This window comes from Sparus aurata, chromosome 2, assembly GCF_900880675.1.
Source record: "Sparus aurata chromosome 2, fSpaAur1.1, whole genome shotgun sequence".
NCBI classification, from domain to species: Eukaryota; Metazoa; Chordata; class Actinopteri; order Spariformes; family Sparidae; genus Sparus; species Sparus aurata.
In genome coordinates this window covers 7,181,239-7,207,062 of record NC_044188.1, presented here as the reverse complement: position 1 = coordinate 7,207,062, position 25,824 = coordinate 7,181,239, and the positions used below count along the sequence as shown (strand labels likewise).

Here is a 25,824-nt window from a genome sequence, read left to right as displayed (position 1 = left end):
GGGTATTTAGAATACCGGAGGTCGTATTGACTTAATTGGAGATATTGCATTCAATCGGGTAAAGCATTTTTTCCCAAAAGACTTTATTGATTTTTCAATAAATATTAAACAAGTACAACATCATATAGCACACCATAAATAAACAGAAAACAAATGTAAAACCTTACATACACGGGAAGGAAGCAGCATAGAACAACAAAAAGGCAATGTAAAATCCATCCAGGCAGCAACGACAAAAAAAACACCCTGTTTCTTTCAAAAAAACATTATGTAGTTCGGGTCCATTCACCAGGTCACCTTTGATCTAACCTTTGTCCAAGGTGAGTGAATCTAGTACGAGTACTGTGTCATGAAGGTTTCCTGGTCAAGAAAGAAAATCGGTTTGCCAATAAATGAACAATCTACATCTTATATGGTAATGCATTAAATGACTCTTTGTACAACAAAGTGACAGCAGGATAGGTATTCTGCATCTGTTTTAAAAGAATAACTTTTCTTGCCAAAAGCAATAAATTGTCCAGCAAGTTAAATATGAGAGATGAAAGTGACATATGTTTAGACGCTATGTTGGATGCTTTCAAGATGAGAACAAAGACGTTGAGAATACAGATTAATCTGTTGCTGAATTTTCAGGAAAAAAACAAGAATATCTTCCTGAAATTGATCTTCCATTACGTTAATGCCTGTCCTCTGAGGAAGCACAGTCTATGCTCCTCTTGTGCTTTTAACATCTAGAGTTCACATGTGCGTACACTGCCAGTTAAAGCACAGAATAATAGTTGCATAACAATTTGTTTAATGATAATGATAGCCTTGCACTTTGTAGCTATTTGGTGAAATGGTAAGAAAGCTGAATTGTTCTTACTTTTTACAGATTGCCTTAAAACCTCAAATCTCTGTTTCCCCAGCATATTTTCCACAGTTGTGTTTTCAACATTCTGATTTTAAATTTGTGTCCGTACTCGTCCAAAAAATTGGTCCCAGTCAAAATCAGCTTCAGGTCAAGTAGTTGATGTCTCTGACTTCCTTTGATTTAGGATCTGTGACTCCTGCAATAAAAAGAATAAAGTGTTTTGAGTTTGTGGCTTTAGTTTAATTTAATGTAAGTATATGCGAATATACATGTGCGTGTAGAGTACACGCACAGACACATGATAAATTAGGCTAAAGACATAAATGTGTCTATAAATGAGCGTTTCAGTTAGCAGCAGTACCAGTTATCTCTCCATCTGTGGCAGTAAGATTATTTTATTCATTTATTATTTTTAGTTAGACCATACATGACTCTTACCTTGGTAAGTTTCCACTGCGACACATAAGGGTCAAACTGAGAAAGAGGAATCCCACAAAAGCAGCCAGAATTATCCAAAATATTATAACAATTAAGTCTGGAAGGGAAGAGGACAATCGCCGTTATTTTCTTGTAACACAAAAACACAAAAACTCTATAAAGCAGACTTACATTTATTGTATTTCAGCTTGCTCTCATCAACAATCACTGGATCAAGATAATCATAATAGTATTCCCATTCATCGTTCTCAGCAGCGGAAGAGTTTTCAATGACAGCCATGATCTCGTTTCCCAGAAGTTGGTATAGAAGAATAAAAGCCATGAATAAAAAAAACAAAAAACAGTTGTTTCTAACACATGTAAAAAGTTGTTCCTGTGAGAGGAATCCCTCCAATCCTCACCCACACGTGTTTCTTTCTCTTGCCTGCTCTGATTGAAGAGTTCAAGAGATGCATGCAATGTGCAGGTTTGGCCACAAGAGTGCATGATAGAGCCATTCAACAGGGTGCAAAGAAAATATCTGTTCTGTCTTAGTTTGCAGATAAGTGGGTATGTTGAGCCTATTTACACCAATGCACTGTTGTAAGTTATTTTTGCTTTAATGCAATATGATGGATCCTTATCAAAGAAGCATTGATAATCTGTGGTGACAGCTGTCAATGGTCGCGGTACTACATGCTAGGGGGCGTCAGCGTTCAACCAGCGCAAAGTTGAGGGTTGAATCTGCAGGCTTCGGTCTTTAGCTGCTATTAAAAAGTCACAGAAAAAGAAGAACATCATGGAAGCAGAATGAATGTGTACAAGTTTATTCACCTCTGTTATCACCGGAGCACAGAGCGAGAGAGTTAAAGACAACCAAACCGAGGAAGGCAAAGGCATAAGGAGGCAGAAACGTCCTCCTACAAAAACCCACGACGAAGAAGGGGACGTCAGACGCTGACGGACGCGCGCGCACCACGTACGGGGTGGAACCGCGAAGCAAGCAGGAATTCCTAGCATAGCGGAGCTTTGGCTAGCTATGTGAGCGCATCAGAATAACACTGAGCCTTATAGCTTCGCTGGTTATCTGTTTTGTTAGCTACATAACAACAGATGGTTATGATTCCGTAGATAAGATAAGTTCGTCAACCAGTTTTCAATACAAAGAACCGCCATGGATGCAGTGAACGCGTTCAACATGGAGGTAAAGTTTACTGTTTTACTACAGTCCAAAGAGCAAAGCCCGAAGGCTAATGCTAACTAATGGCAAGTGGTTTGATTAAACGCCAGCTGACATGTAAGGTAGCTAAGCTAACAGCTAAGTTATATTATTTAACTTCGGCATGGTGAATTTGTTCAGTTTGAGGGGTAAACATTTGTTCGGGAAAGGTTGTCTTTGTAAAACGTAAACATAGCTTGATTAGATTTGTTAGCCACTAGCTTGTACGTTAATCTCGCAAGGCCTGCGTTTTCAGTGTCGAGCAAATCGTTAATGTAAACCGTCGAGACCACGATGTGCTGCCAGTGGAAAATACACATATAATAAAATTGATAGCCTGTGTAACTTAATGCCCACTTCATGTTATGTGTCCTATAATTACAAATACAGTCAACGTGATACCGTCGCGTTGGGTCACGAGTTAACGTCAGCGCTGCCACCCACCACCTTTGTTACGAGGATCTTTTTTATGTAACGTTAACGTAAAAGGTCGATCTGTCTAAATCCTTCCTACACCTTGCGTCGTTAGATATAACATAAACAAAATGCGTGTTGTTTTGTTGTTGCCACCGTAGGACAGCAGACGGTCATTCGAGCCTTGCAGTATGTTTTGAATGCGAGTCTGTGATGGTGGGTGGTGAAATTGAGGGGTGTGTTTCAAGTGTCAGATTCTAGTTAGGTGCTCTAATGACCTGAAATGCTAATCTCATAGTTATTATGATTCTTTCAATGACAAACCCCATGTATGAATGAACGAGGTGAACTCGCCTGATTTATATTTCTTTCTTGTAGAAGTTGATTGATATATTTAAAACCAAGGCTACAACAACGGTCGACATCGGCTTGCATACATGTATGATGTGAGCCTGAGCTCATCAACAAACATCGTTTATGGGTTAATCTCTAATGCATAGATCCACTCCCCAATCACAAATGCCTGATTATGGTTGTAGAGAGTAAGTTGTTAATTCAAAAAAAGCTACATCAATGACAAATCCTGTCTGGTTGACCTGTAGACATTTTTTAAATTATTTGTGAGAATGGGAATCTCTATTTACCCATGTAAAGTACGCTGTGGTTATGTGTGTTTATGAAGAATAACATAAACATGCGATCCTTAATGTGGAAAAAGTTTTTTCTAAACCATCTATTTCCTTAATTATATTCCAAATATTGTACATTTTCTATTGGAAACCATAAGGTGATGGCTGTATGTTGCTGTAGTAAAATAATGTCGGTTTCTATGTTTCTTCTAAAACAACCATGCTTCCTATGTAATTGTACACTATACCTTTTTCCTTTTTAAAATGAACTGACATAGATTTCTTTTGAAAACCATTCAGTTGTTCTCCATGATTGACATGAAGCCTCCAATATCCCGGGCTAAGATGATGTCGGTTACAAAATCAGCCATCAAAGCTATCAAGGTAACGTAAATACTGCGTCATTTTATTAATGTTTTTGTGATATAATGGGATGTAATGCCCAGACTTTTTGACTTGGTTGTTTTAAATTATTTTGGAAGAAACTCTGTGGTTATGCAGACAAATATTTGGGTATAATCGCTCATCCTTATTTGTCTTTGATATTGCCATTTCTATGGCTGTGAATTTGTAAACATTACTTGAAGATGTACTTTACCGTGTTTACTATCTTGCAAACACAATCCTTTTTTTGGTATGTGATCCTACCAAAGGCCTCAATAGCCTGAACTTAGACTGGTGAAATGTGGTGTTTGCATACTGAATTGGTGCTCGAACATTTTCTCAGAACTAGGTAAATTGGTGTCAGATTTAAAAAACTAACAATTTTCATTTGATGCCAGACAATATGATCCCTGTTTAATTAAGTCATGTAGTAAATAATATTTTATCATGATACTTTTTCATTGCTTTTCCCCACTTGTATGGTTATATTTCATTCATCTTAAAAGTATTATGTAGTATGTGATGACTAATGTTACCTTTCTTTGTGTTTATATTAGCTTTACAAACACGTTGTCCAGATTGTTGAAAAGTTCATCAAGAAGGTATGTACTGTTGAGCCTCTTACTGTGCATTACATTAAACATTTGAGGTCCTAGTGCCAACTTTACAAGTGGAAGTTGTCATGACACAATATTGATAAATGTATTTTTTTTACTTTCAGTGCAAGCCAGAATTAAAAGTCCCTGGTTTGTATGTGGTTGACTCAATTGTTCGACAGTCACGGCATCAGTTTGGTGTTGACAAGGACGTATTCGGGCCCAGATTCTTGAAGAACTTCACAGATACCTTTCAAAACCTTTACCGTTGCCCAGAGGATGATAAGGTAATCCATGTTTGTGCTTTTGGTATTTACTATTATTACAGTGGATTATAATATAGAAATAACTGAAGGCTGTAACTGGCTTTTGTTTTCTTCTTTCAGAGCAAAATTATCCGCGTGTTGAACCTGTGGCAGAAGAATGGTGTGTTTGACATGGACATCATTCAGCCTCTGATGGATATGGCAAATGGAGCCATTGTACCTGCCTTTGGACTGGAAGGTAGAGAAATTAATAACCTTCTCTATGTCTGTAACGGTGTATTGGAGTGCTACCTGAGAGTAAAAGAAATGCGAGGTTGTAATTTGTCCACTATTGGATAAACTGCATGCTATTACATAAAAATAAGTTAATTTTCTCTTGTTTCTGAACAGTTCCCCCTGACCCCCAACCAGAGCCACAGCCTCCTGTCACTAGTGCCCCAGTAATGCCCTCTGTGCCCCAGCTACCTACTCCTGATGCCTTAGCTGCTGTGGCACAGCTGTTTCAGTCCCCACATGGTCAGGAGGTAAGCAATAGTTTTGTGCTCTAGCAGCTCTGTATCATGTCAGGTTAAAAATTGTTTAAATTCTGAATGACTCCTCCCTCTCAACCCTCTAGCTGCAGAGGATGCTCCAGAACTTCCAGCAGGCAGATAAGACTCTGACAGCCACCACTGCAAACAACGAACCTAACCCACCCCAGATTCCTGTGGCACAGCCCAACCTATACAGTGCACCCACAGAAAAGAAAAGCTCCTTAGCTGAGGTAATTGCATAACTCAGTCTCACAACATTACCTGCTTTGATCATACGCAAATTACTTTTCTAACTTACTTTATTGTGTATTATATATTTCCTCAGAAACTCCTTGACAGATTTGATTACGATGATGAACCAGATGATATAATGGCTAAAGAAGGCAGTGCCCAGTCACAGTAAGTCTAGAGGAGACTCCAGTATAGACAGATTAACTTGCAAAAAGGAAATGAGATCAGTCCGTGTTTTCTTAAGCAACTGTCATGTGGATATATTGAAAATGTATATATTATTTGTTTGCTATATTATTTTTTTACGGCTTACTTAGGGTTTAAGTCCCCTGCCACTCAAAAATGTGTTTTGCTTGTTGTTCCTACAGTTCTGTGTTTAACCGTCCTGCACATAATTATTTATGTCTCATTCTAAGTCTGTTTTCCCATTCATCTGCTTAATGGGAAGGTTTCTCTTGGCTTTGAATGATTTAAATGAAAAATATTTGCATAATCACAGATTGTGGAATCTTCAGTAAGGGGGAGAAGGACTGATGTAGTACTTTTTACTAGGTAATGAAATGTTTTGTGGAAAGACCATATCAGAGACAATTGTTATTCCAGTATCTATTATCCTTAAACATGTCTGGAGGGGACCTTTTTTAAGAGGAGGACGAATAAGCAAAATGGCACTCCCAGTGTCATAACTTGAACATTTTGTGCCTGGTTTCTAGGGATGTCCCGATCAGGTTTTTTTTTTACCCCGATCCCGATCCGAGTCCTTTAATATTTAGTATCTGCCGATACCGAGTCCCGATCCAATACTTAGACTTAACTAATATTTTCCTAGATAATACAGCTGCATTAAGAAAAAAAGTACCTGCATCTAAGCTGTTCCTTAATAGGTTTTTATTATTTTGTTGAAACAAAGTCTATACTTTCATATGGCTCTTTCTTATTCTGCATATGCTATTACAACATTGGCCTCCACCTTCCTTGTGTTAGCAGGTGAGTGTGTGACTGCTGCACTGTGACAGCAGACCCTCGTGTACAGCCAGCTGAAGTGTGTGTGAGACGCAGCTCACGCTTGGTACCTCCATATCATCCTTTGCTTATTTCGTGTACTTTACGTTGTCGCATAAAATGACGTGGACACCTTGCTTGTCTATTAACACGTTCAGCATCTCCTGGATTGCCTGCTTTACATGCTCTGCTGTATGAGACCCACAAAACTAGTGCGCATATACCGGCATGTTGTAACTCGAAAGTGGAATAAATGTAATGCAGAGATGGTAGGGCATACCGGGGATTCAAAAACTCCAGGTGACGAAGAAAACCCTGATCCTCTACCACGGAGATGAGCTGGTTTTCCAGAGCGATTAATTTGATGACCCTCTCTGAGGATATTTCTCATAACTGAAAGTATCCGCGACTGTCTGCTGCTTTGGTCTCCTTGCCTGTACTCTTGAGTGAACACGTTGTAGTAAAATGCAGCTCCGCGAAACGGCCATATAGCAGATGTTACACGTCGCCGTTGGACTGCTTTCGCTTTCTAATTGACGTTATTTCCACACTGCAGACACTTTATTCACAGGTTTGCCAGAGTAACGCCACGCGCGCGTCTGCGTTCTGCTACAAATTGTGCTCTGACGTAAAAAAAAAAAAAAATCGGGCTTGGGTCCACGTTCAAAATTGCCGATTCGATCAGCGGAAAAATGCCCAGATCGGCTCCGATCCCGATCCTACAGATCGGATCGGGACATCCCTACTGGTTTCATATCACATGGAACCCCTATTCATTCTAGTTGCCTGGATTGGATGAAAATGCATAATGGGCCTGTTTCACTGCAGCTATTGATTTGTCACAGCATTTAAAGCACATTCGCAACTAAGAACATCATTAATTACTTTTATATAGCATATTATTATACGTTATATTAACATGTCCTAGTAAGATAAACCACTAAATTATGGCACAAACGCCATAGTTGTGGAGTTGTAACCCCAAATTACCTTATAAATTTTGTTAAACACATCTGTGCTTTTCACGCTATGAAATGTCAAAATAACTGCTGTGATAACAATCATATATTATATTTTTCTTTGTTGTCATTTGTTTTTAATGTGTTTTATATTTGTGGGTTTGTAAATCTCAGACTCACTATCTGTATATTTTGTCATGACAGGGGCATTCCTGAAAATGTGTTTAACCCGTTTCCTGGTCAGATGCCCAATGCAGAGAATGTTCATCCACATATGATGGGACAGACTGGTGGTATAGAGGTATCAAATAATTCCTGAATTTTGTAATGGCGCAACTTACTCTCAAATAAAGCAATTCTAGTACAATACTAAAATGATTTCCACAAGTTGTTTGAATCAAATTAAGTTTCTGTTTTTAGTCTTTATTGTCAGAGATGTCAAGCCAAAGTATGAACATAATGCTTCAAATGTTTGTGTTTAGGTTATGTAGAAGACAAACTGTGTAGAGCTGCAAGCTTTAGTTGAAATGTACTATGGTGTCTGTTTTATAACTATTACCGGTGTCTGTCTTTTGGTCATTCTTTAGCATGGTGGAGGAATGAGTCACATTGAACATCATAGGTTGCCAGATGGATACCCTTCCATAAATGAGGCTTATTCACAATCGCGGGTAAATCTTCAGTACTTCATCTTTCTTTATTAAAGCAGTTGTAGTAAACTGGTGCTATCGCTCCCTCAAATGACTGAGTACACAATGTGAACTCTTCACATTGCCTTCACTGTGTTCCCATTAATTTTGAAGAACCAACATTGCCATGTCATCACTGTCTGACAGGGAGAATCAAGAGAAGACTCAACTATGAGGCGAGAGGGCAGACACAGAGGATATGGCAGGAGGTCAAGATCCAGATCTGGTTCAAGGTACGTGGTTGTGTTCATCACAGATAACTGTAGTGCTGTGGATTATAATCATTTCTCTGTTTTTCAAAGTTTTTATCTGGTGCAACAGTCAGTGCATCTTGAAGAGTAATTTACATGTTAGAATGTGCGTAGCGATTAGTGCAGTGTAGGCACTGACACTCTGAGCTGCTGCTGTGGACTCCAAGAATTCTGTTAATTTTGCCATTTCCAGCTTAGCTAATTGTGAAAAAGAATGTTGCTCAGGAAATGTATTATGTATGTATTATTAATGCATCATGTTAAGCTCATTCAATCTTCTGTGTTTCAGATCTCCCAAGAGAAGAAGATCAAGATCTTCGTCCCGCTCAAAAAGGTCTAGGCATCGACGGTCTCGCTCCAGAGATTGGCGATGGAGATCACGCTCACGTTCACAGGACAGGAGTGAAAGAGAAAAGGACAGAGAGCGCAGACAGAAAGGTCTTCCCAGCTTAAAGAGCCAGACTCTCAGTGGTATGTGCTACAACAGAAACAAACCTGTGAATATGTGGGTTATGATACTTATTGTTCACATACAGATGCTGGAACCACAACTACATGCAAGTCACAGCATTATATCCACCTTGTCTGAACTTGTTGACTCGAGCCCCTTTGATGTGTACTTTAGTGCCAGATTTACCAATGTTTCATCTGCATGTAACCTGTTCATGCAAAATGTGGAGATACATTTGACGAAAGACAGAAGAGGCAATGTTCAAGTCTCCTCAGCAACCTTTAGAAATGTATTCCAGGCAATTGAAAAATTCTGTGTAATTAACACTAGCACATAATCTCAGTCAGATGTAAGTGCAATCAAAATATACAGTATATAGCAGGGTAAATTGGTGTTGATATGGTAATTCTTATTCGTGTAGACACAAGGTTGTACGCTGAAGGCATGGATTATTTTCTAATTTAATATTTTTTTTAATCAGGGCAGTTGGTTGCCAACAGGAGCAACAAGATCACCTAGATTTCCTGGGCAAGATAATTTTAACCATTTTAAGCTTTCTGTTTGCCCAGGAAATCTGAGTAACCATTACAGTTACGCTGTAAATTTTAGGTCAGCTCTATCATGACTGCATAAAGCAGTAAATAAAAACTAAATAGCATAAACATTTAAACAGATAGTAAAGTTAGACAACCTACACTTCATACACCCTCCCAAAAGTTGCTAATGTCATTTTTGCTTTTAGTTTGCAGCACTACACTTTGGGTTGGACAACTAGACAAGAAAACTCAGCAATCTGACGTGATGTCCCTTTTGGAAGAGTTCGGCCAAATAGATTCTATTAATGTAAGTTTGGACAATTGACATCAACCTTTCTGATTGTAAGATGATGCTATGAAGTATTTTCAGTATTACCTTCTCCTTTCTCTCTGTCCAGATGATTCCTCCAAGGGGTTGTGCTTATATTGTTATGGTTCACCGACAAGATGCCAATACAGCCTTGAACAAACTTGGTAGGGGGTCATACAAAGTCAATCAGAAACCTGTTAAGGTAAATAAAGTCTTACAGACATTGTTTTTATTTTTAATTTTCTTCTTCTTTTGTATAACCTGTTTTAGTGCTGACTGTGAACTAAATCATAATAGCTAATGTCATTCTTGCCTAGATTGCTTGGGCTTTAAACAAGGGCATAAAGTCCACGCACAAAAAGTTCTGGGATGTGGAGCGGGGAGTTACCTACATTCCCTGGAGCAAAGTCAAAGTTGAGGAGTTGGAGAGTTATCGGGAAGGGGGTATGCTGGATGCAGAGACACTAAATCCAGGTAAACACTAAACTATTCCTTGCCTAAGATTCACCTGCTGCAGTCTATTAGAGACCGTTTCCCTTATGTTGTCATTTTACATTGTGCACAGAGTGGAATCATGCCATGGACCTCAATAAGCTGCCAGCTGTAAATGGAGCTCATGAAAATGTACCAGCAGATGGAGCCATCACTGCTCACATTCAGGTAATGATAATACAGTCTATAGACACCTTCTTTTTCATATTAAAAGTTATTTTATTGTATTGGTTTAATGGTCTTGGTGTTAAAGGCTTGCTTCACAATCTTTCTTTGTTGCATATTAGTAGTGGAGCTTATCTGAACCACCCTTTCATCTCATCTTTATTAAACTCAAGTCACTGCAGTTTTATTTAAAGATATTAATCAGGTGAATGACTTAAATTTCTACAATCAGAAGTATTGTGTCTTAAAGTGAAACTTTCGCCAAAATGCAACCTAGGCTTTTTTTGTGAACGTATATGAGTCAGACCTTTGTGTAAAAGCATAATTACGACGAAAGAGGCACTTTTAAGATTTACTGTATTATCGTTTTCGGGTCAAATTCATTCTAAATGGGAGTGCTACGGGCACTTTAGCGATAGCATCAAAATCGCTATTTTTAAAACGCTAAGAAGATTCGACACAACATGACATTTTGCTCGTAGTATCATCAGGGTCTCTACACATGAACTCCAGCATTGAGAACATTGTGTACACGGAGTTTACTAAAAAAAGAGTTTTTGAACAACTCACCTTAGCAGTAGCTTGATCTGCTAGCAGCCGCCATGGCAGTCGAAAAGTATCGATCTCATGCCGCTTAACATGGCCGAGAGTTAAGGTGGAACGGTACTGTCTTCCGGCAACAACTATCAACACGATATCTATCGTGACTTTTGCAGCTTTTGATTTTAGTATTGTTTCTTATATGAAGCTCCTTTTTCAACTTCAAGGTAAATATTGTTTTTCACTAATGACAAAACAGTGAATTATCCGTGCATTTATATGGAACTAAGCTTTAGGACCGGTCCACCTTAACCCACCTCCATGTTACGTCGCATTCGGAAATCGACACTACTCACTGGCAGGACGGCGGAGGAAACAACTGCTAACATAAGTTGTCCAAAAACTCTCTCTGTGTACACAGTGTTCTCAATGCTCAAGTTCTTGTGTAGAGACCCTGGTGATACTACGAGCAAAGTTTCATGTTGTGTCGAGCCTTCTTAGTGTTTTGAAAATAGCAATTTTGATGCTATCGCTAAAGTGCCCATAGCACACTCCCATTTAAAATGAGTTTGACCCGAGAAAATACGGTAAATCTTAAAAGTGCCTCTCATGTCGTAATTATGCTTTTACAAAAAGGTTTGGCTTATATACATTCACAAAAAAAGCCTAGGTTGCATTTTGGCGAGAGTTTCACTTTAAGACAATCCCATTCTGTTAGAAATACTCTTAAAGTCAAGGTGTACAAGTAAGGCGCTATGTACAAAAATCTGAAAGGATGCTGTAAAGGCACTGTCAATGTGTCTTTTTTTATCCCCTGCAACAAATCTGTGTTGTAATCATAAAAAGTAACACAAAAAAGCCTTTGCTGTCCAAAAAACATTCCACTGGTCACCATTTTCTACTGTCTGCACGTCTACCTTGTGCAGACAAGATCCCTTGTTCATAGCCTCAATCATCACAACATGCTACCTATGCAGCACCAAGGCCCCAAAGAGTTTTGTGCAGTCAGCCTACTGCTAAATGCTTTCAAGTGCCTTTTTAATAAAAGTCATAAAACGCACTCACAGTAGTTGTCTGAGTTTTTGAAAGAACCAAACCTGACATGGTGTCAGAAGCAGAACTACTGTGGGCGCTTGGTTAAGATAAGTTTTAATAAACATTGGACATGAATTGAACAGTGTCAGCTGACTAAACTTAGCATCATCTGTATCAGCATTACCACACAAGAGAAGTTGTTTTTTCATAAGCACTTGCAATTAAAATCTAACTCGGACTGTTTACTTTATGCTTCTGTCTTTTAATTTCTGTATTATATATTCAAATGAATGTTATCTATAGATATCCCTGTGAACATACCTAAAGTCTGACACCACAAAGGCTTACTTAGTTTTTTCAACTATTGAACAATTTAACCAGTAACATACAGCTGACAGAGATACTGACCATGTCAGCCAAACAAGAGATCAAAAAAGGGGGTTGATACTTTTCAGTGTCAGCAATAATATAGAAGTGGTGTTGAGGTATTTGGCAAGTCCAGTCAAAGAACACAATTAACCGTTACTACTTGTCACACTCCATGTCAGGACTGTATTTAACCTCGGCTGAAGCCAAGGTTCAAGGCCAGTAGTTATGCTGTCACCCTCTTACTTGGTCAGTACTGATGGCATCTGAACTTTTTCATCATAGGGATTTACGATTTCTGATCTGGTTAACACGAAGGCACTCATGAAATTGGCTGCTGATCTTAAGGCCAACGGCGGTAGCGTTTTGACCGTCTTGGCGAGTATTTGGGTTGATGTACATGTGAATGTTTGTGGACTTGTGAGCTCCATGTGTCACCACTACACGACTGAATATACCTGTGGATGATGAGTGCTTGAAATGGAACATTTATTATGGAGGTTAATTCTTTGTGTCATTTTCAATACCTTTGATGCTGTTGAGGCTGAACTGTCATTGGATAGATTCATCCAGTTTCCGATGTCTTAATTCTTTCCCTCAATACTGCAGAAAAACCTTTAAGAAAAACTTATGGATGCAACCTTAAAACATGTTGGTGTTTTGAGCATCTCAACTTTCTCAGCAAGTTTGGGTTCACTTAATTCTTACTCGGTAGTCTTGAACACACATTGAACACTGAGCCCATGACGTCATGAAAGTTTGCCAATAAGTTCAGATAGACTGTAGTGGTTATATTTCACAGCTTTCTGCCCAAGACTTGTGCATTTAGAAAACATTTATGAGCTGAATTAATCTTTTTAATTAAGAGAGTTCATGATTATGTTGTACATATAGATCATTTATTTATCCTCTAAGAAGAGTTGTCAACATGTAACTCAACTTTCTTTGAATCATAAGTTGTTTTTTTTCACCAAATAAGCAGACAAGTCTAATTTGGTGATTTTCTCCAATTACTACAATTCAGATAAGCTCCTCTGCTGATAGGCGTACAATTCAGCAATGCTTATTCATCAGTCTCTCTTTTTTCTTTGTGAAATATATTTGCATCTTCACCCAGTAACCTTGTACTGTGCAGTCTAACTTATTCAAATAAAGTGTGGGATTTACAAAAACTACTGTGGTATGTGTAGAGGGAAGAATTTATGTTATCCTTTCTGTGTTTTCAGTAGCTAAGCTTATTATCCAGACTGGTTGGATTTGGCAGAGTTATCCTAACTGTCGAACAGTGGTTGACTGACAACACAAATGTTTAAATCGGAGAACACATAAACCAGCTTCTTGATAAGAAAATTGTATGGGTTTTGGTTGCAATCGGTGTGACCACTGAACAAACAAATATCCACAATAACTTTGAGCTAACAGTGGCTCAATCGAAGCAATATAAGTGAAACAAACTAGCTTCACAATCCAGCCACACTGTTTGCAGTACTACAGTACAGCACTGTACTTAGTACTTAGTAGACCTGCTAAAATGCGCCACCTCACTGTGAAGAACAGTTGCTCACAAGTTTTGAGGTCGAGAATATCTGACTGTCGGCTGCTGGTGGGGAATAAAGGCCTGATTGAGCGGAAGAGTGTCCAAGTGGGAGTTAAGGTAAGCTGACAACATCGTTAGCAATGTAAAGTGGTGGAAGAGAGTTTCGGCTCCTTGACTAAAAGCATTAATATCCAAACCTTACTTAAGGAAAAGTATTGAAGTATTATCAGCAAAATATACTAGTGTCAAAAGTAAACTTACATATACCCTGTCAGTGCTTTACTATTATTCAGTAGGCCTAAATGTATTTTTGGGATTTAATATTACTGCTGCTTTATTGTGTATGCAGTATGTTACTACTGTAGATGTTTAAGATTGGGCTAAATTCAACTCTTGTATATACTCCTGGGTAGTTAAATCTACAGCAATGCACCATATTGTGTAAGATTATATGTCTGCAGCGCGGCTGTCCTGTGAGAACCACGGATCTACAAAAAAATCGACTTTTTGTGATGTCAGATCAATAGCCCCGTTGTTAGCTTTGTTACAAGTGGTTCATAAGAAGTGATAGAATTTTCTCAACCTCTAAAGGAACACTTCATCCCCCAGTTTATCAAATTCACAAAATTTAGAGATGCATGGTTTTCACTGCAGAGGAGCAGTATGTATAAGTATTATAATCTGAAAGTGAATGAAGTGGAGTCAAAAGTAGAATTTCCTCAGATAGTGCAGTATTGGTATAAAGTTGCATAAATGGAAATAGTCAAGTAAGGTACAGGTACCTTAAACTTGTGCTTTGCTGCATTCAACCACTGGAAACTTAATCTAAATATTGCGCCTAAACTGCCAAGTGGTGATGTGGTTTAAATTATCGTTTTTTTCTTTGTACTGGAAATGGAACTTGAGCGCGTGCCATTGATGGAGTTATTACGGAAAAGCTCCACAATCCTCAACAAAACTACTCAAACACCAAACACCTGGAACACACTGTACTTGAGCAGCACATGCGCTTCTCAGAACCTCCTGCTTTTCGTTTTGGCACCCTTGTTACAGGTAAGAGCAGGCACGTAGCCTGGTTGAACAGCGCTTCTCGTGGTGTTTTTATAGATGTGTCGAATTGCGGTTCTCAGCAAAAAAATAGTCGTTAAAATCTTTCACATTTATAATCGTTTGTGACATTTCATGGAAAGGAGCCGCCAAATTCAAGATATACTGAAAGTTTCAAGTCAGCTCTTGAAATTATTTAAGATTTTTGTGATAATAAAATAACCTTACTTTTATTGGCCACAAAGGGATACGTGTCCAAATGTAAATATTATCATCTATGTCATCAGTCATATCACATGATGTAAGACATATTTGCATGTTGTGTGTTTTTCGCTTTAAATGTATCCAAAAAATAACATGCATCGTGACCTCAGTAGACTTCGCACTTTGACCTTACATATAGCCGGCCATTTTATGGACACTTTAAACTTAAGACTATTAAATTTGCATTAAGTAAAGGAATAATGGTTTAAGATTCATCTCAATGAAGCACTTGCAAATTGCTGTTTTGAAGATGAAAACTAAAAACATTGAGTTTGTATGTATGTGTATGTGAAGGCCACATCTGGCCATCCACCATACAATTTCATCAGGGCACATTCAAGGAATGTCGCTTCAGGAGGATGAGGAGCTTTCTCTCTTCATGGTGTTTGTGTGATGACGGGGGAGATCATAGAAAGTGTGAATTGAATTTAATTGAAGATTGGTACTTAAGTCTTGACATGTTAAGCTTAGCTGTTTTTCTTAATTGCCTCCATCTATTATATCTGCACCTATCAGCCTTATACTGTGTAATTTTAGCTTTTTTTTAGCATCTCTGCCAATCAATACAACAAGCTCTGTGGTAGGCATCTTACTCATTTTAATTTTAAAAAAGATGCTCCTGTTTGCTTTTGGAAAGGTTGCACTAATCAAGCTGACCACTTTCAATACCTGCAAACTCATCGACTGTTGGTTATTCGTCTTTTTGGCTAAAGGCTTTGGCATCGATATGAGTCGTGTAGATTTAACGATTCATTTTACTTTAGGAATTACCTCTGCATTATCACTGTTTGGCCAATTACTTGCCCACACCCTCTGATACTCGATTGATAGTCATACGCACTAAGGTATACCCTTTTGTTTTCTCTAATATTCCTATCCTTAACATTATCCTTCTAACTGTAGCTTTGTGTGGTTCAGTGATGGAAACGTTTGATCTGTCTTTACACTAAGATTTGATGTATTTATCCAGGAAATTGCGTGATGACACGCTGCTTTCCTTTTTCCAACATCAGTGCACGGCAAATGGTGCAATTTCACCACCTTTGCTCTCTGGAACCCAGCCACTGTACACTGACTGGCTCTTCTGTCTTTGTGGCATGTTTGGTTTGTGATACAGGGGTCAAATGAAGCATGTCAACAAATGTGATGTGGGCGGTATGTTGCCCTCAAAAGATAGATTTTCACTCTCCACCATCTGAAAGTGCACCAGAGAGGAGGAGATAAGTGATTGAGGACAAATATGTGGCATGAATAAGCAGAGACAGGTAGAAATTATTGCAATTATTGAGGATGTTGTTAAACTGTTCCATCTGTTGAATTGTTCAGGCCTCACCAGGATGCTCAGTTTACATGTTTAAATTCTGAAGAGTCTCTTATAAGTATTTCCCGCTATAGAATTGTCACCTTCTTTATCCCACCTCAGTTTGTAAGACTGAACAGGCATGTTGGCATAAAAGGGGTACAACAGAAAATGTCATAGCAATTTAATTACAGTAAGTTGTGTTCAGTTTACACAGGTAACTTATCTTCATATGTCAACTTCGGTGTTGAATCCCCTCTTTAGAAAAAATGTAGGCCTTTGAGGGCTTCTTTTCTACAGTGTTTTTAAATTTAACAAACTAAGTATACATGAAGCAGAAGCGGTCTGCAAACAAAACGGTTAATAGTCAGCATCAACCTACCTAGCTTTTTCACACTTGATTTTTTGAAATCAAATATAAAATCTGGACGAATATAATGCCATTTCTCATGATCGACTTTTCAGTATTTAAGGGATAAACTGTCCACATTAATGTTCATACAATTCCTTTTTTATAAAAATTAAAAATATATTTCAATCATCTTTCCACGCAAAAGCTGTGGAATTGAAATGAAAAATTGCGGTCCCCTTCAAGTTAAGTGGATGAGAGTTAAGAGGGCTTTTATAACATTCTGTTAAAAAAAAAAAAAAAGTAAGATTTTCTAAATTTACACTGGGAGTAATGCTTCATTCCAACTAGAGCAGTGCTTGAAGTGGGAGGAAGTAAGTGCCAGTTTTTCCATCAGTCACATGTTGGCTCCCAATAGCCTGTGCGACTGTAGGCATGTCTGCATTCCTGCAAATACTCTTCTCTTAGTGTGCCACACAAACAAAGCACTTCCAGCACTGGCAGAAGAGTAGGCAGGCGAGAATTGAAAGGTAAGCATCATATAGTGCCCCCTTGTAATGTAGTTTGTTCAGGACCATTATGATTTGCACAGAGAACCGAGTATGACCCACTTCAAGCACTGAACTAAAGACCATTTTTAAATGGGGTTACATCAGCCGTGACACCCGTCAATATGTTGATGTTCCAACCCATGAGCACTCAGTAGTCATTAGTAGTAGTCATTATCATGAGTACTCGATCAAGTTCTCTGACAACACCTCCCCCACTGCGCAACCGCTCACTTGAAAAGTTCTGTGACTATGTCTTGCACAATTGTGACGCTATAGTGTTGACAAAATTTGCCAAAGATGGACTGAAATATAAACACCTGGCAAAGTACTCTCATTCTGTAGTAGTACTGGCCACAATAGGTGTTTGGAGGACCACATATTGTTTTGACATACACACACGGACTCACATTGTGAAAACAATAGCGGCCTGGCTATTGCAGCATAAACTAAAAATGGACATAATTGCACGTCAGATTCATTTGGACGTAGGTTATCAAAAATGTGTTTCATATTAAACATCCTCGATGCACTTGTGATAGAATTTTATTTTGTGACCGAGTGAGGGACAGCAAAATAGTGTGAGATTCAGAAAATGTCATGTGGAAAAACCTCATGCTGGTCTCTATCCTTAATTTCTTTTTTTAAGTTTTGACATCACAGGTTTGTCAGGTCTGCATCATTCTCACATCTAAAAACATTCAGCTAGCTCAGTCATTAAAAAAATGATTATAAAGTAAAATCTGAGTAATCTTCTCCTTTCAGTCATTTTCAAGTGAAGTGACATTTCAAAGAAGGAGGGGAATTCTTCAATTACATCAAATATTACAATGGGTCTAGATCCATGTGTGGAGAACTTCAGATTCACATGAGGCCTCACAAAGGTGAGTGTGTAGAAATGATCTTTGGATACTGGGATTCCCACTCATGGATGAACCTGTGGACTGGTTTGAAGGTAAATGACAGGTTCATTCATAATAAAATGGACTTTTGAATTTTTCCATATATGTTTTTACTCGTATATATGTGGTATTGAGGCAAGTTATTGCCTCATTATTATCATTTCAAATGTCTGATTAGTAGAAAATATGAACAAAGAACCAAGGAACTATATTGACAAGTGTGAAAGCACTGGGACAATACCTGTCAGGGGCATGAGTCTTGATCAAAGATGCAGTGCCCAGCTGTCGAGCTGGTGGGATTTCCTAAGTGGAATAAACCCGCAGGAAATATGGAGCAGCAGAGATCCTGTTATTTCTTCCGATGGAGTGAAACACCAGGGTAAGAGCAGACCCCTCTGTTGCTACACCCATAGCGCTGACTGCATCACGGCTGTTTGGACTTGTGAACTGCTTTTCCTTTACTTCAATAGTACCCGAGTAATTGATTAACAGCGTGAGAGATAGTGCCCATATAAAACATGTCAGGCTCTTTTGTGATCTGTCATTATGTAGTCTCTGTGTTTTACTTCATTCCTATTAGAAAAATATATTCTTATATGCATGTTTCCAAGTAATGATTTAGAATAACTTTGTGCATTTTGTTTTCCATAAGATAGCCATAAAATGTAAGTAGCTTTTTGTCCCCATCCGTCAAGCTTTACAAATCTATTGCAAAGTAGTTTAAAGCAGCAGTATGCAACTTCAGAAAAATTAAAACAACTCAACGGTAATGCTCCCCCTCCCTCAGTGCTTCCTCCCTTCAAATGAGGTTCAGGCATATGCAAGTGACAGCTTGCCCAGGATTTAAAGACAGTTTCCTCCCCTTAGCTGCAGTGCTAGTTATCCATCTAGATTGTTTAAGTGTGAGTTGCCAAGTTTTGGAGATATTGGCCAAAGAGATGTCTGCCCGCTCTTAATATGATAGAAGTAGTGGCACTGGCATGTGGTGTTCACATTGACTTTATAAAACAGTGAACTGAGCTTTGGGGTCTGAAAAGTGAAGCCAATGCAGAAGTGCCTTAAACCTTCATTTTTTTCTAATGACGGGGGGGGGGGGCGTGACTACACTGGTTTCAAAAATAAGTTCAATGGAATGTAAGCTTATGAGAAAATAACCTTACCGCTCACTTGATTTATTACCGTTTTCTAGTGATTGTATCGTCTCAATTGCTAGTTTCAGTTTCTTCTTTCATACAGCATGTTGCTCATTTTGTAAATTATTTCCCCGTTTAGAGTAACATAGATGATAAAGCAATTTATGCTTTAGGGTGTGGCAACCTCGTGATAGTTGTTACTGCAGTGTATCCTCGGGTTGTTAGTTCCAATCAGGACATCCTCCACAGCTCCACCCTCTTGTCCAAATATGGTCGCATCCAGCTCCAAAAAACCAAAATGGCAACAGCTATAATACCAATCTCAAGGCTTCACAATTATAAAAACAAATTTCATTAAACCCAAGATACTCCTCTAAAGTAACTTATTGTGAGTAGTTTCATGTAGGAACTATTTCCTTTCTACCAAGCTACACCTGCCAACGGTATCACCAAGCAGATGTAACAGTACATCTACTCATGAATGAGAGCCTTGTGCTCAAAGCGGCGCAGGATGGAAACATTAATTACGCCATCCTCAGCTGAGCTGTTATGTTAGTTCTGCTAACCTCTCGTCCATGAGTAAGTGAATGATAATTGGCCTAACAATTTGTGGATTATCTTGAGTAACCAGGTAATTATTTGGGTCATTGTTGAGTTTTGCAAATGTTTGTTTTTTTTTTGTTTTGTTTTTTTTTTGGGGGGGGGGGGGGGGGCGCTTTGAGCAACACAAACCAAGTGCCATATAGTTCCATTAAATCTGACAGAAGGCCAGCATCTCAACATCTTCCAAAACCGTGAAACTCACACCAAAACAACCTACATGGATAAATAGCACTCCAGGTAAGAGGGGAAATGTGTATTTTTGATGTGGTGGTGAACTATCCCTTTAAAGCCACTATGCAGAGAGTTTGAAAATGTCCAACTTTATCACCTCCCGATGGCAGTGTTAATATTGACATTGTGGGAGGCATAAATGTCCACCACTCCCCATCACCTACTAAGCATTTCAGCAAAGGTAGACTAATTATTGAAATGAAAATAAGGTGATGGAGCATCACTTTATTACGGTAGTAAACTTCAATCTTTAGCTGCAATGTGCAACTATGTTTTTTCAGGCAACTTTTTATTGTTGCATCCAAAAAGGTCATTTAGTTAACTAGTTCTAAAAGCTAAGTTGGGTTCCTGGTGTATCAAACAGTTGCCACCTCAGTCAAATTATGAATTCAGCACTTTACATGGTTTTCGTGTAAATGCACTTGTTTTTGTAATGGCCAATAGAGCCAAGAAAAATAAATGTAAATAGCTGGGCAATTCCTAGATTTTCTCTTTTAATAAAAATTAAGTGTAGTGTTTCTGTCCCGGTTTTTACTCTTTCATACATCTTGTCATGTTGGACAAAAGATCAAATTTACACTATTTAGAATGGCTGTGTTATTTATAACACCATCCTTCAAGTTAGATTGACTGCATAAATCTTGGTGTTTTTATTTTACTTTTTATATATACATAACATATATCAGAGGATTCGGCCAAAGTAAGCGTTTCCTAACATTATACATAATGCCTTTAAATGTTGTTCCTGTCCTATGTCTATTTGTGTATGTGTTTGTTTTTTTTTCACTTAGATTTGAATTTATATTTAAAATAGAGACCATTTTTGCAATGTCATCACACCAGGCATGATGCTAAATAGATACTTCTGGTGCAATAGAACATATTACAGGTGAGAAGTGAGTTTGACAAAACAGATTAACTGTATCCATCAATGCTTTTTACTGAATTATTCCCTTGTTTGATGTAAGGGAATGTAGTTCACCTGTGCTGGCAATCCCACTACTCTCATGTTATGAGTTCCGTTGCACCATGTACACTGATTTGGCTGCGTGGCTGGTGTGATCCTTTATGCAAGAACGTGTCTTGTTTTACCTAAAGTCTTCAAGTGGAAGGGAATGATTGAAGCTGGGAACACAGTGATCAGTGATTTAAAATGAACGTGGGCCAGGGGGTACGATGGCCCCTTCCTCACCTCCTACCCTTCTACTCCCGGCGCCCCTGCTCTGACCACACACCTTCTTTTTGATCTGCACTTCACACCTGTTAAGTTGAGTGACGGCATCTTGCAAGGTTGTGACACTAATCACACTTTAACAAAATCTGTCCACAGACAGACATTAACACCTGGAAATGTGCTCAAAACTGCCTCTGTTAGTTCCGGCTAAAATAGGTGTCTACAGCCATTAGTCATACATACTCTCAAGTTGAAAACAATACCAGTCGTGCTGTCGTGGATGTTAATGAATTAAAAAATATATTTTTGTAGTTAAATCAGATGTGTGTACATGCTTGTATGACAGGCTGTTGGCACCTCTTGAAGAGAACAGTCCTGACAGGGACCAAAAGGGCAGTGATATTTCAGAATTGCTTATTATGAATATTTGGACTGATTCAGTGACTACAATTTTTTTCTCCGAGCATTTGATTTATTCAGTGAAGATCAAAATTGACAGTACAAAAACAATGTTGCATACGGTGACTTTGAATGTGCATTGTTATTTCTGAATGGTCTGATAGGGAAACCTCTCCAGAGCTTTAGCATTGTGAAAAGCATTTGACATGTGGTTAATGATTAATGAGCAGTGATGGCATTTATCATCTCCTCCCACTATATGTCATGTAGATTAGTTGAAACAGAAATACACTGACGCTATCCATCCAAAGATTAGTTTTACCTGCAGACACAAGACACACCTGTTGCTGCAGTTTGATTTTGTATTTGTTGTCCTGGTGTTTTACACTGGGAGGTCAGGCAGTCACAATTTGAAAGTTGACAGCATATTGCTTTCTGTATCAGAAACAAGGTTTATAGGTAGACTTGCTCTGTAGGATGAGAGCCCCAAGGAGAGAATCGGTCATCACCTTGCAGCATCTGGTAGGCTATGAGTTTTTACTTGATGTGGCTCTTTGACAAGCAGTTATTCATGCATTCGTGGGGTAAAATGTAATTTGCGTTGATGATAGATCAAGGGTTGGATGCTGAATGCATGACACATGACCTCCAACCGGGGAAAATAAAATCAGTTTGAATTAATTCATCAAAGGTCTTAGATAAATGTTTAATTTTTAAATGTCTGACTAATTAAATCGCTTATCAAATTGAATTACCCGAGAGTGCAGCCATAATGTAACTGTTCAACACATGTATCAAGACAAATATTTTTCTTATTAGAACTTAATCCAGTTCCTTTTTAAAATGTTTGATATAATTTGTATAATTTCAGCACTAATTTATGTCATGCTGACTAACTTTGATATCATAACTACAGTATAGCTTTTATTTGTCAAACAGTTAACTGGTCATTTACAGATGATATAATTTATTATACAATGTAAATGTCTGATACTTTTACATATACCCATAATAACATATTCTTACACATGAATATCCTTCATTATGTGACTGTCAGACATGCAAAGAAATCTTTAGTTCTCTGGTTTAGAATAATTCATAGCTCAGCAACGAGGTCTAGCAAGACGACGACTACATTGATTCATCCTTATCAATATTTTTGATAGTAGATGTTTGTTTTCCTCTCCTGGTCAAAGAATATCTGAACACTATCCTCACATTAAAACACATCCCTGCTCAGGTCTCCACCTTTAACTTGAACCTCAAGCAAAGCCATTGTGCTTGCTGTTATCTGAAAGTAATGGAGAACTGTTTGTGTTTGTAGGGATAAGAAATTTAAATTAACAATTTAGTTTGTGGGTATTATATAAAATATGAGACTTGTTCAGTCTTGTAAAGGATGGTGGTTTGCCCCCTCAGAATGCCTTTTTGGCTAAACAATTACGTGAGGTGTGAACCTCCTCGGCAGTCATCAACATCACTGATTCAAAAAAAGAAAAACCTCCCACCTGTCCTCTTACAATTAGCCTCCTTGATGGCAAACATTCTCCGGTTTATGGTCTCTGTTCTTCTTCAAACATTCATTTATTGACAATAATGCACTGTATTGTGTTCTCAAGAACAAATCAATGGCATTTGAAGCTCTGATGTGAAATAGATCCTATGGGTATTGTTTTCTTCAGGAATGAGGACAGCAGTGAACTCAATATCATGTATTTATTGATCACTTTATGTATGTATAGCACTATTGTGAGACTGATGTTGGCTCAGGATTTATCTTAAGGGGTAGGCAACAAATTAATAACCCATTTTCGGTACCAAGACTTGAATGCGATGTAATTATCTACATACTGAATGTCTTACATCTAAAATCCTCATTTAACACAGCCTTATTTCACAATGGACCCTCTTCATCATTAAGTGTATTTATACAATTTATCATGTCCTAAGCAGACATTGCATTTGCGTGCTTCTTATTCTGACTGGATGACACTTTTTCATTTTTAATTAAGGACTGATGCATTTAGCGACACATACATCACCTCATTATAGTATATTGCTCCATAAACTAGGCAGACTAGGCAATTTCAGAAGATTGGCTCCATCTTCCATTTCCCCTGTGTGTTTAAAGCCGTAATACAGTTAGAAGTAATTGTCATGTTTTACTGTTACGGACGACATCTTATGGCAGATTATATATCAAATGAATAAAGGCAGTTTTACAATATAAATATTTCAGTTACTCTTCTTAAGAGTCTCTTCAGAGCATGTTTGCCTCCTTTTTTGATCCTTGCACTTTTTCTATCACACACTTGTGTCTGTTTTTACATTGCTTAATGCTTGACATGATGTATGCCTTTTTGCTTATTTTAGTTTTGTTGAAATTGGCGATTGGGCTTTGGGTTATGATGACATTATAACAAAATTGTGCTCTGGGGATGGAAAATAAGTAAGAAAATACTCATCAAGAGATGTTTTTTCTTTCTCTAACAGAGATCATTTCATTACAAATGTGATGCAGTTGAGCAACGGCGTCGTGCTTTACATCATCCTTTAATCCGAATCTGTTGATGCACTTTCTTCTTTCAGATCACCGCCTCAAGAAGGGTTATGTGCTCATTTTACAGTAATCTTTATAATAATGCCATTGTGTTTCTTTGTCTTCCAGGTGCCATCAGTTGAACAGGCAGCACCCATCGGAAGTCCACTTGCTTTTCCCGGCCCCATCATGCTGTCCCCTACATCCATGCCTCCAGGAGGAGCTCCTTTCATCCCCCCGGAGTTTGACCATACAAAGCTGGCACCAGGTGAGACATTTATACAGAGTGAAATAGTGGTAGGACGATGAGTGTGCTGAAATGTTGGTTAAGAGTAACTTTGGACTTCATAACGTGAACAGATCTCTGCTGTATTTTTTTTTCACCGTTCTTGGCTGGATGTTACTCAGAACTTTCTCTCTGATTTGTTCATTTCCCACTAATCTTATCATATGCTCTTTTGCAGCAGGAAGCTTAAAACCTCCAGAAGACACTAAAGTTTCTGCGGCAGACAATGGCACACCCTCTGATGCATGTACCGACAACCAGCTGGGGTCTCCTGCAGCACCGGGGATGCTGTCAGGCCCGGGAGTCATGCAGGGCCCCAGACCAGGCATGCCTCCTCTGCAGCATCCTCCTGGTATGCCAAATCCTCATCTACCTCCATTCCTCCCACCTCCAAACATGCCACACATGCCCCCACAGATGATGCCTGGAGGACCCATGTTCCCACCAGATAGGTTCAGAATGCCAATGCCTTTTCCTCCTCGTGGCCCTCCTTTCCATCGACCTCCTATGAGACCAGAGGGCATGGACGACAGAGATGGGAGGCATTTCCGAAACGGGAGGCCAGGATTTGCGTGCCCACCCTTCCCCAGAGGCAGGTGGTAGATGTTGGCTGATTGTGGAACCTGAGGGGAGATGAAGCAGAAACATGTGCAAAGACTTTATTTTATACCACCAGAACTATTTCCTAGTGTCAAATGAGCAGGACACTTTGTTCCGAATGTGATCTGTGCTCCTTCAAGTTCACCAGGGAAGAAGCTCCTGGCTGTAAATACTTTACATGCTTGTAGCTGTTGGCTATCTTTTTGTATATTTGAAGTTGTGTAGTTTATGCTGATGTCTGTAATCCTGGTAGTTGAAGGTAAAAACAAAGGCAAAGTCTGTATTTTTGAGCTTAGATTTTGTGGATGGAAGAAGACTGTAAAAATGTATGATTCATACCTTTTGGGTATTTTGTTTTTAGTATAATGCCTTTGTACCACACAGATGTTTAATTATTCACCAGTGAGGTTGGATTTGATTTGAAGCAGAGGTGGATTTCATGTCCTGCCAGTAGAGGGTAGTCTCTGTTACCATGGCCAACCTCTGTTGTACATTAAGGTCATACCTTGTAGGATCATGTGCAGTGAATATTAAAAAGAGGTACTACCATTTGATCAGGTGGTTTTCTTTGTTT

At 38.6% G+C, this 25,824-nt stretch overlaps 1 protein-coding gene and 1 long non-coding RNA gene across 3 annotated transcripts; one reads left to right on the top strand and one right to left on the bottom strand.

Annotated features, from left to right (window-relative positions):
* Positions 1–64: 64 nt before the first annotated feature.
* LOC115566393 (uncharacterized) lies at positions 65–2,223 on the bottom strand. The gene is made up of 3 exons (XR_003980981.1): positions 1,463–2,223; positions 1,292–1,388; positions 65–1,049 (listed from the first exon to the last, which is right to left on the bottom strand). It is a non-coding gene; the product is annotated as an uncharacterized LOC115566393 (long non-coding RNA).
* LOC115566377 (SR-related and CTD-associated factor 4-like) lies at positions 2,204–25,804 on the top strand. Of its 2 annotated transcripts, none has more exons than XM_030392225.1 (18): positions 2,204–2,474; positions 3,833–3,916; positions 4,474–4,518; positions 4,638–4,799; positions 4,899–5,016; positions 5,169–5,302; positions 5,395–5,541; positions 5,637–5,710; positions 7,708–7,804; positions 8,091–8,174; positions 8,340–8,425; positions 8,733–8,914; positions 9,637–9,737; positions 9,829–9,942; positions 10,058–10,214; positions 10,306–10,400; positions 24,494–24,632; positions 24,832–25,804. In XM_030392225.1, the coding sequence occupies exons 1-18, from the start codon at positions 2,445–2,447 to the stop codon at positions 25,251–25,253; spliced, it is 2,271 nt and encodes a 756-aa protein (XP_030248085.1). In that variant the 5' UTR covers positions 2,204–2,444; the 3' UTR covers positions 25,254–25,804. The 2 variants fall into 2 exon arrangements, with proteins under 2 accessions (XP_030248085.1, XP_030248083.1); XM_030392223.1 differs by having other exon boundaries at positions 24,829–25,804.
* The last annotated feature ends 20 nt before the right edge of the window (positions 25,805–25,824 follow it).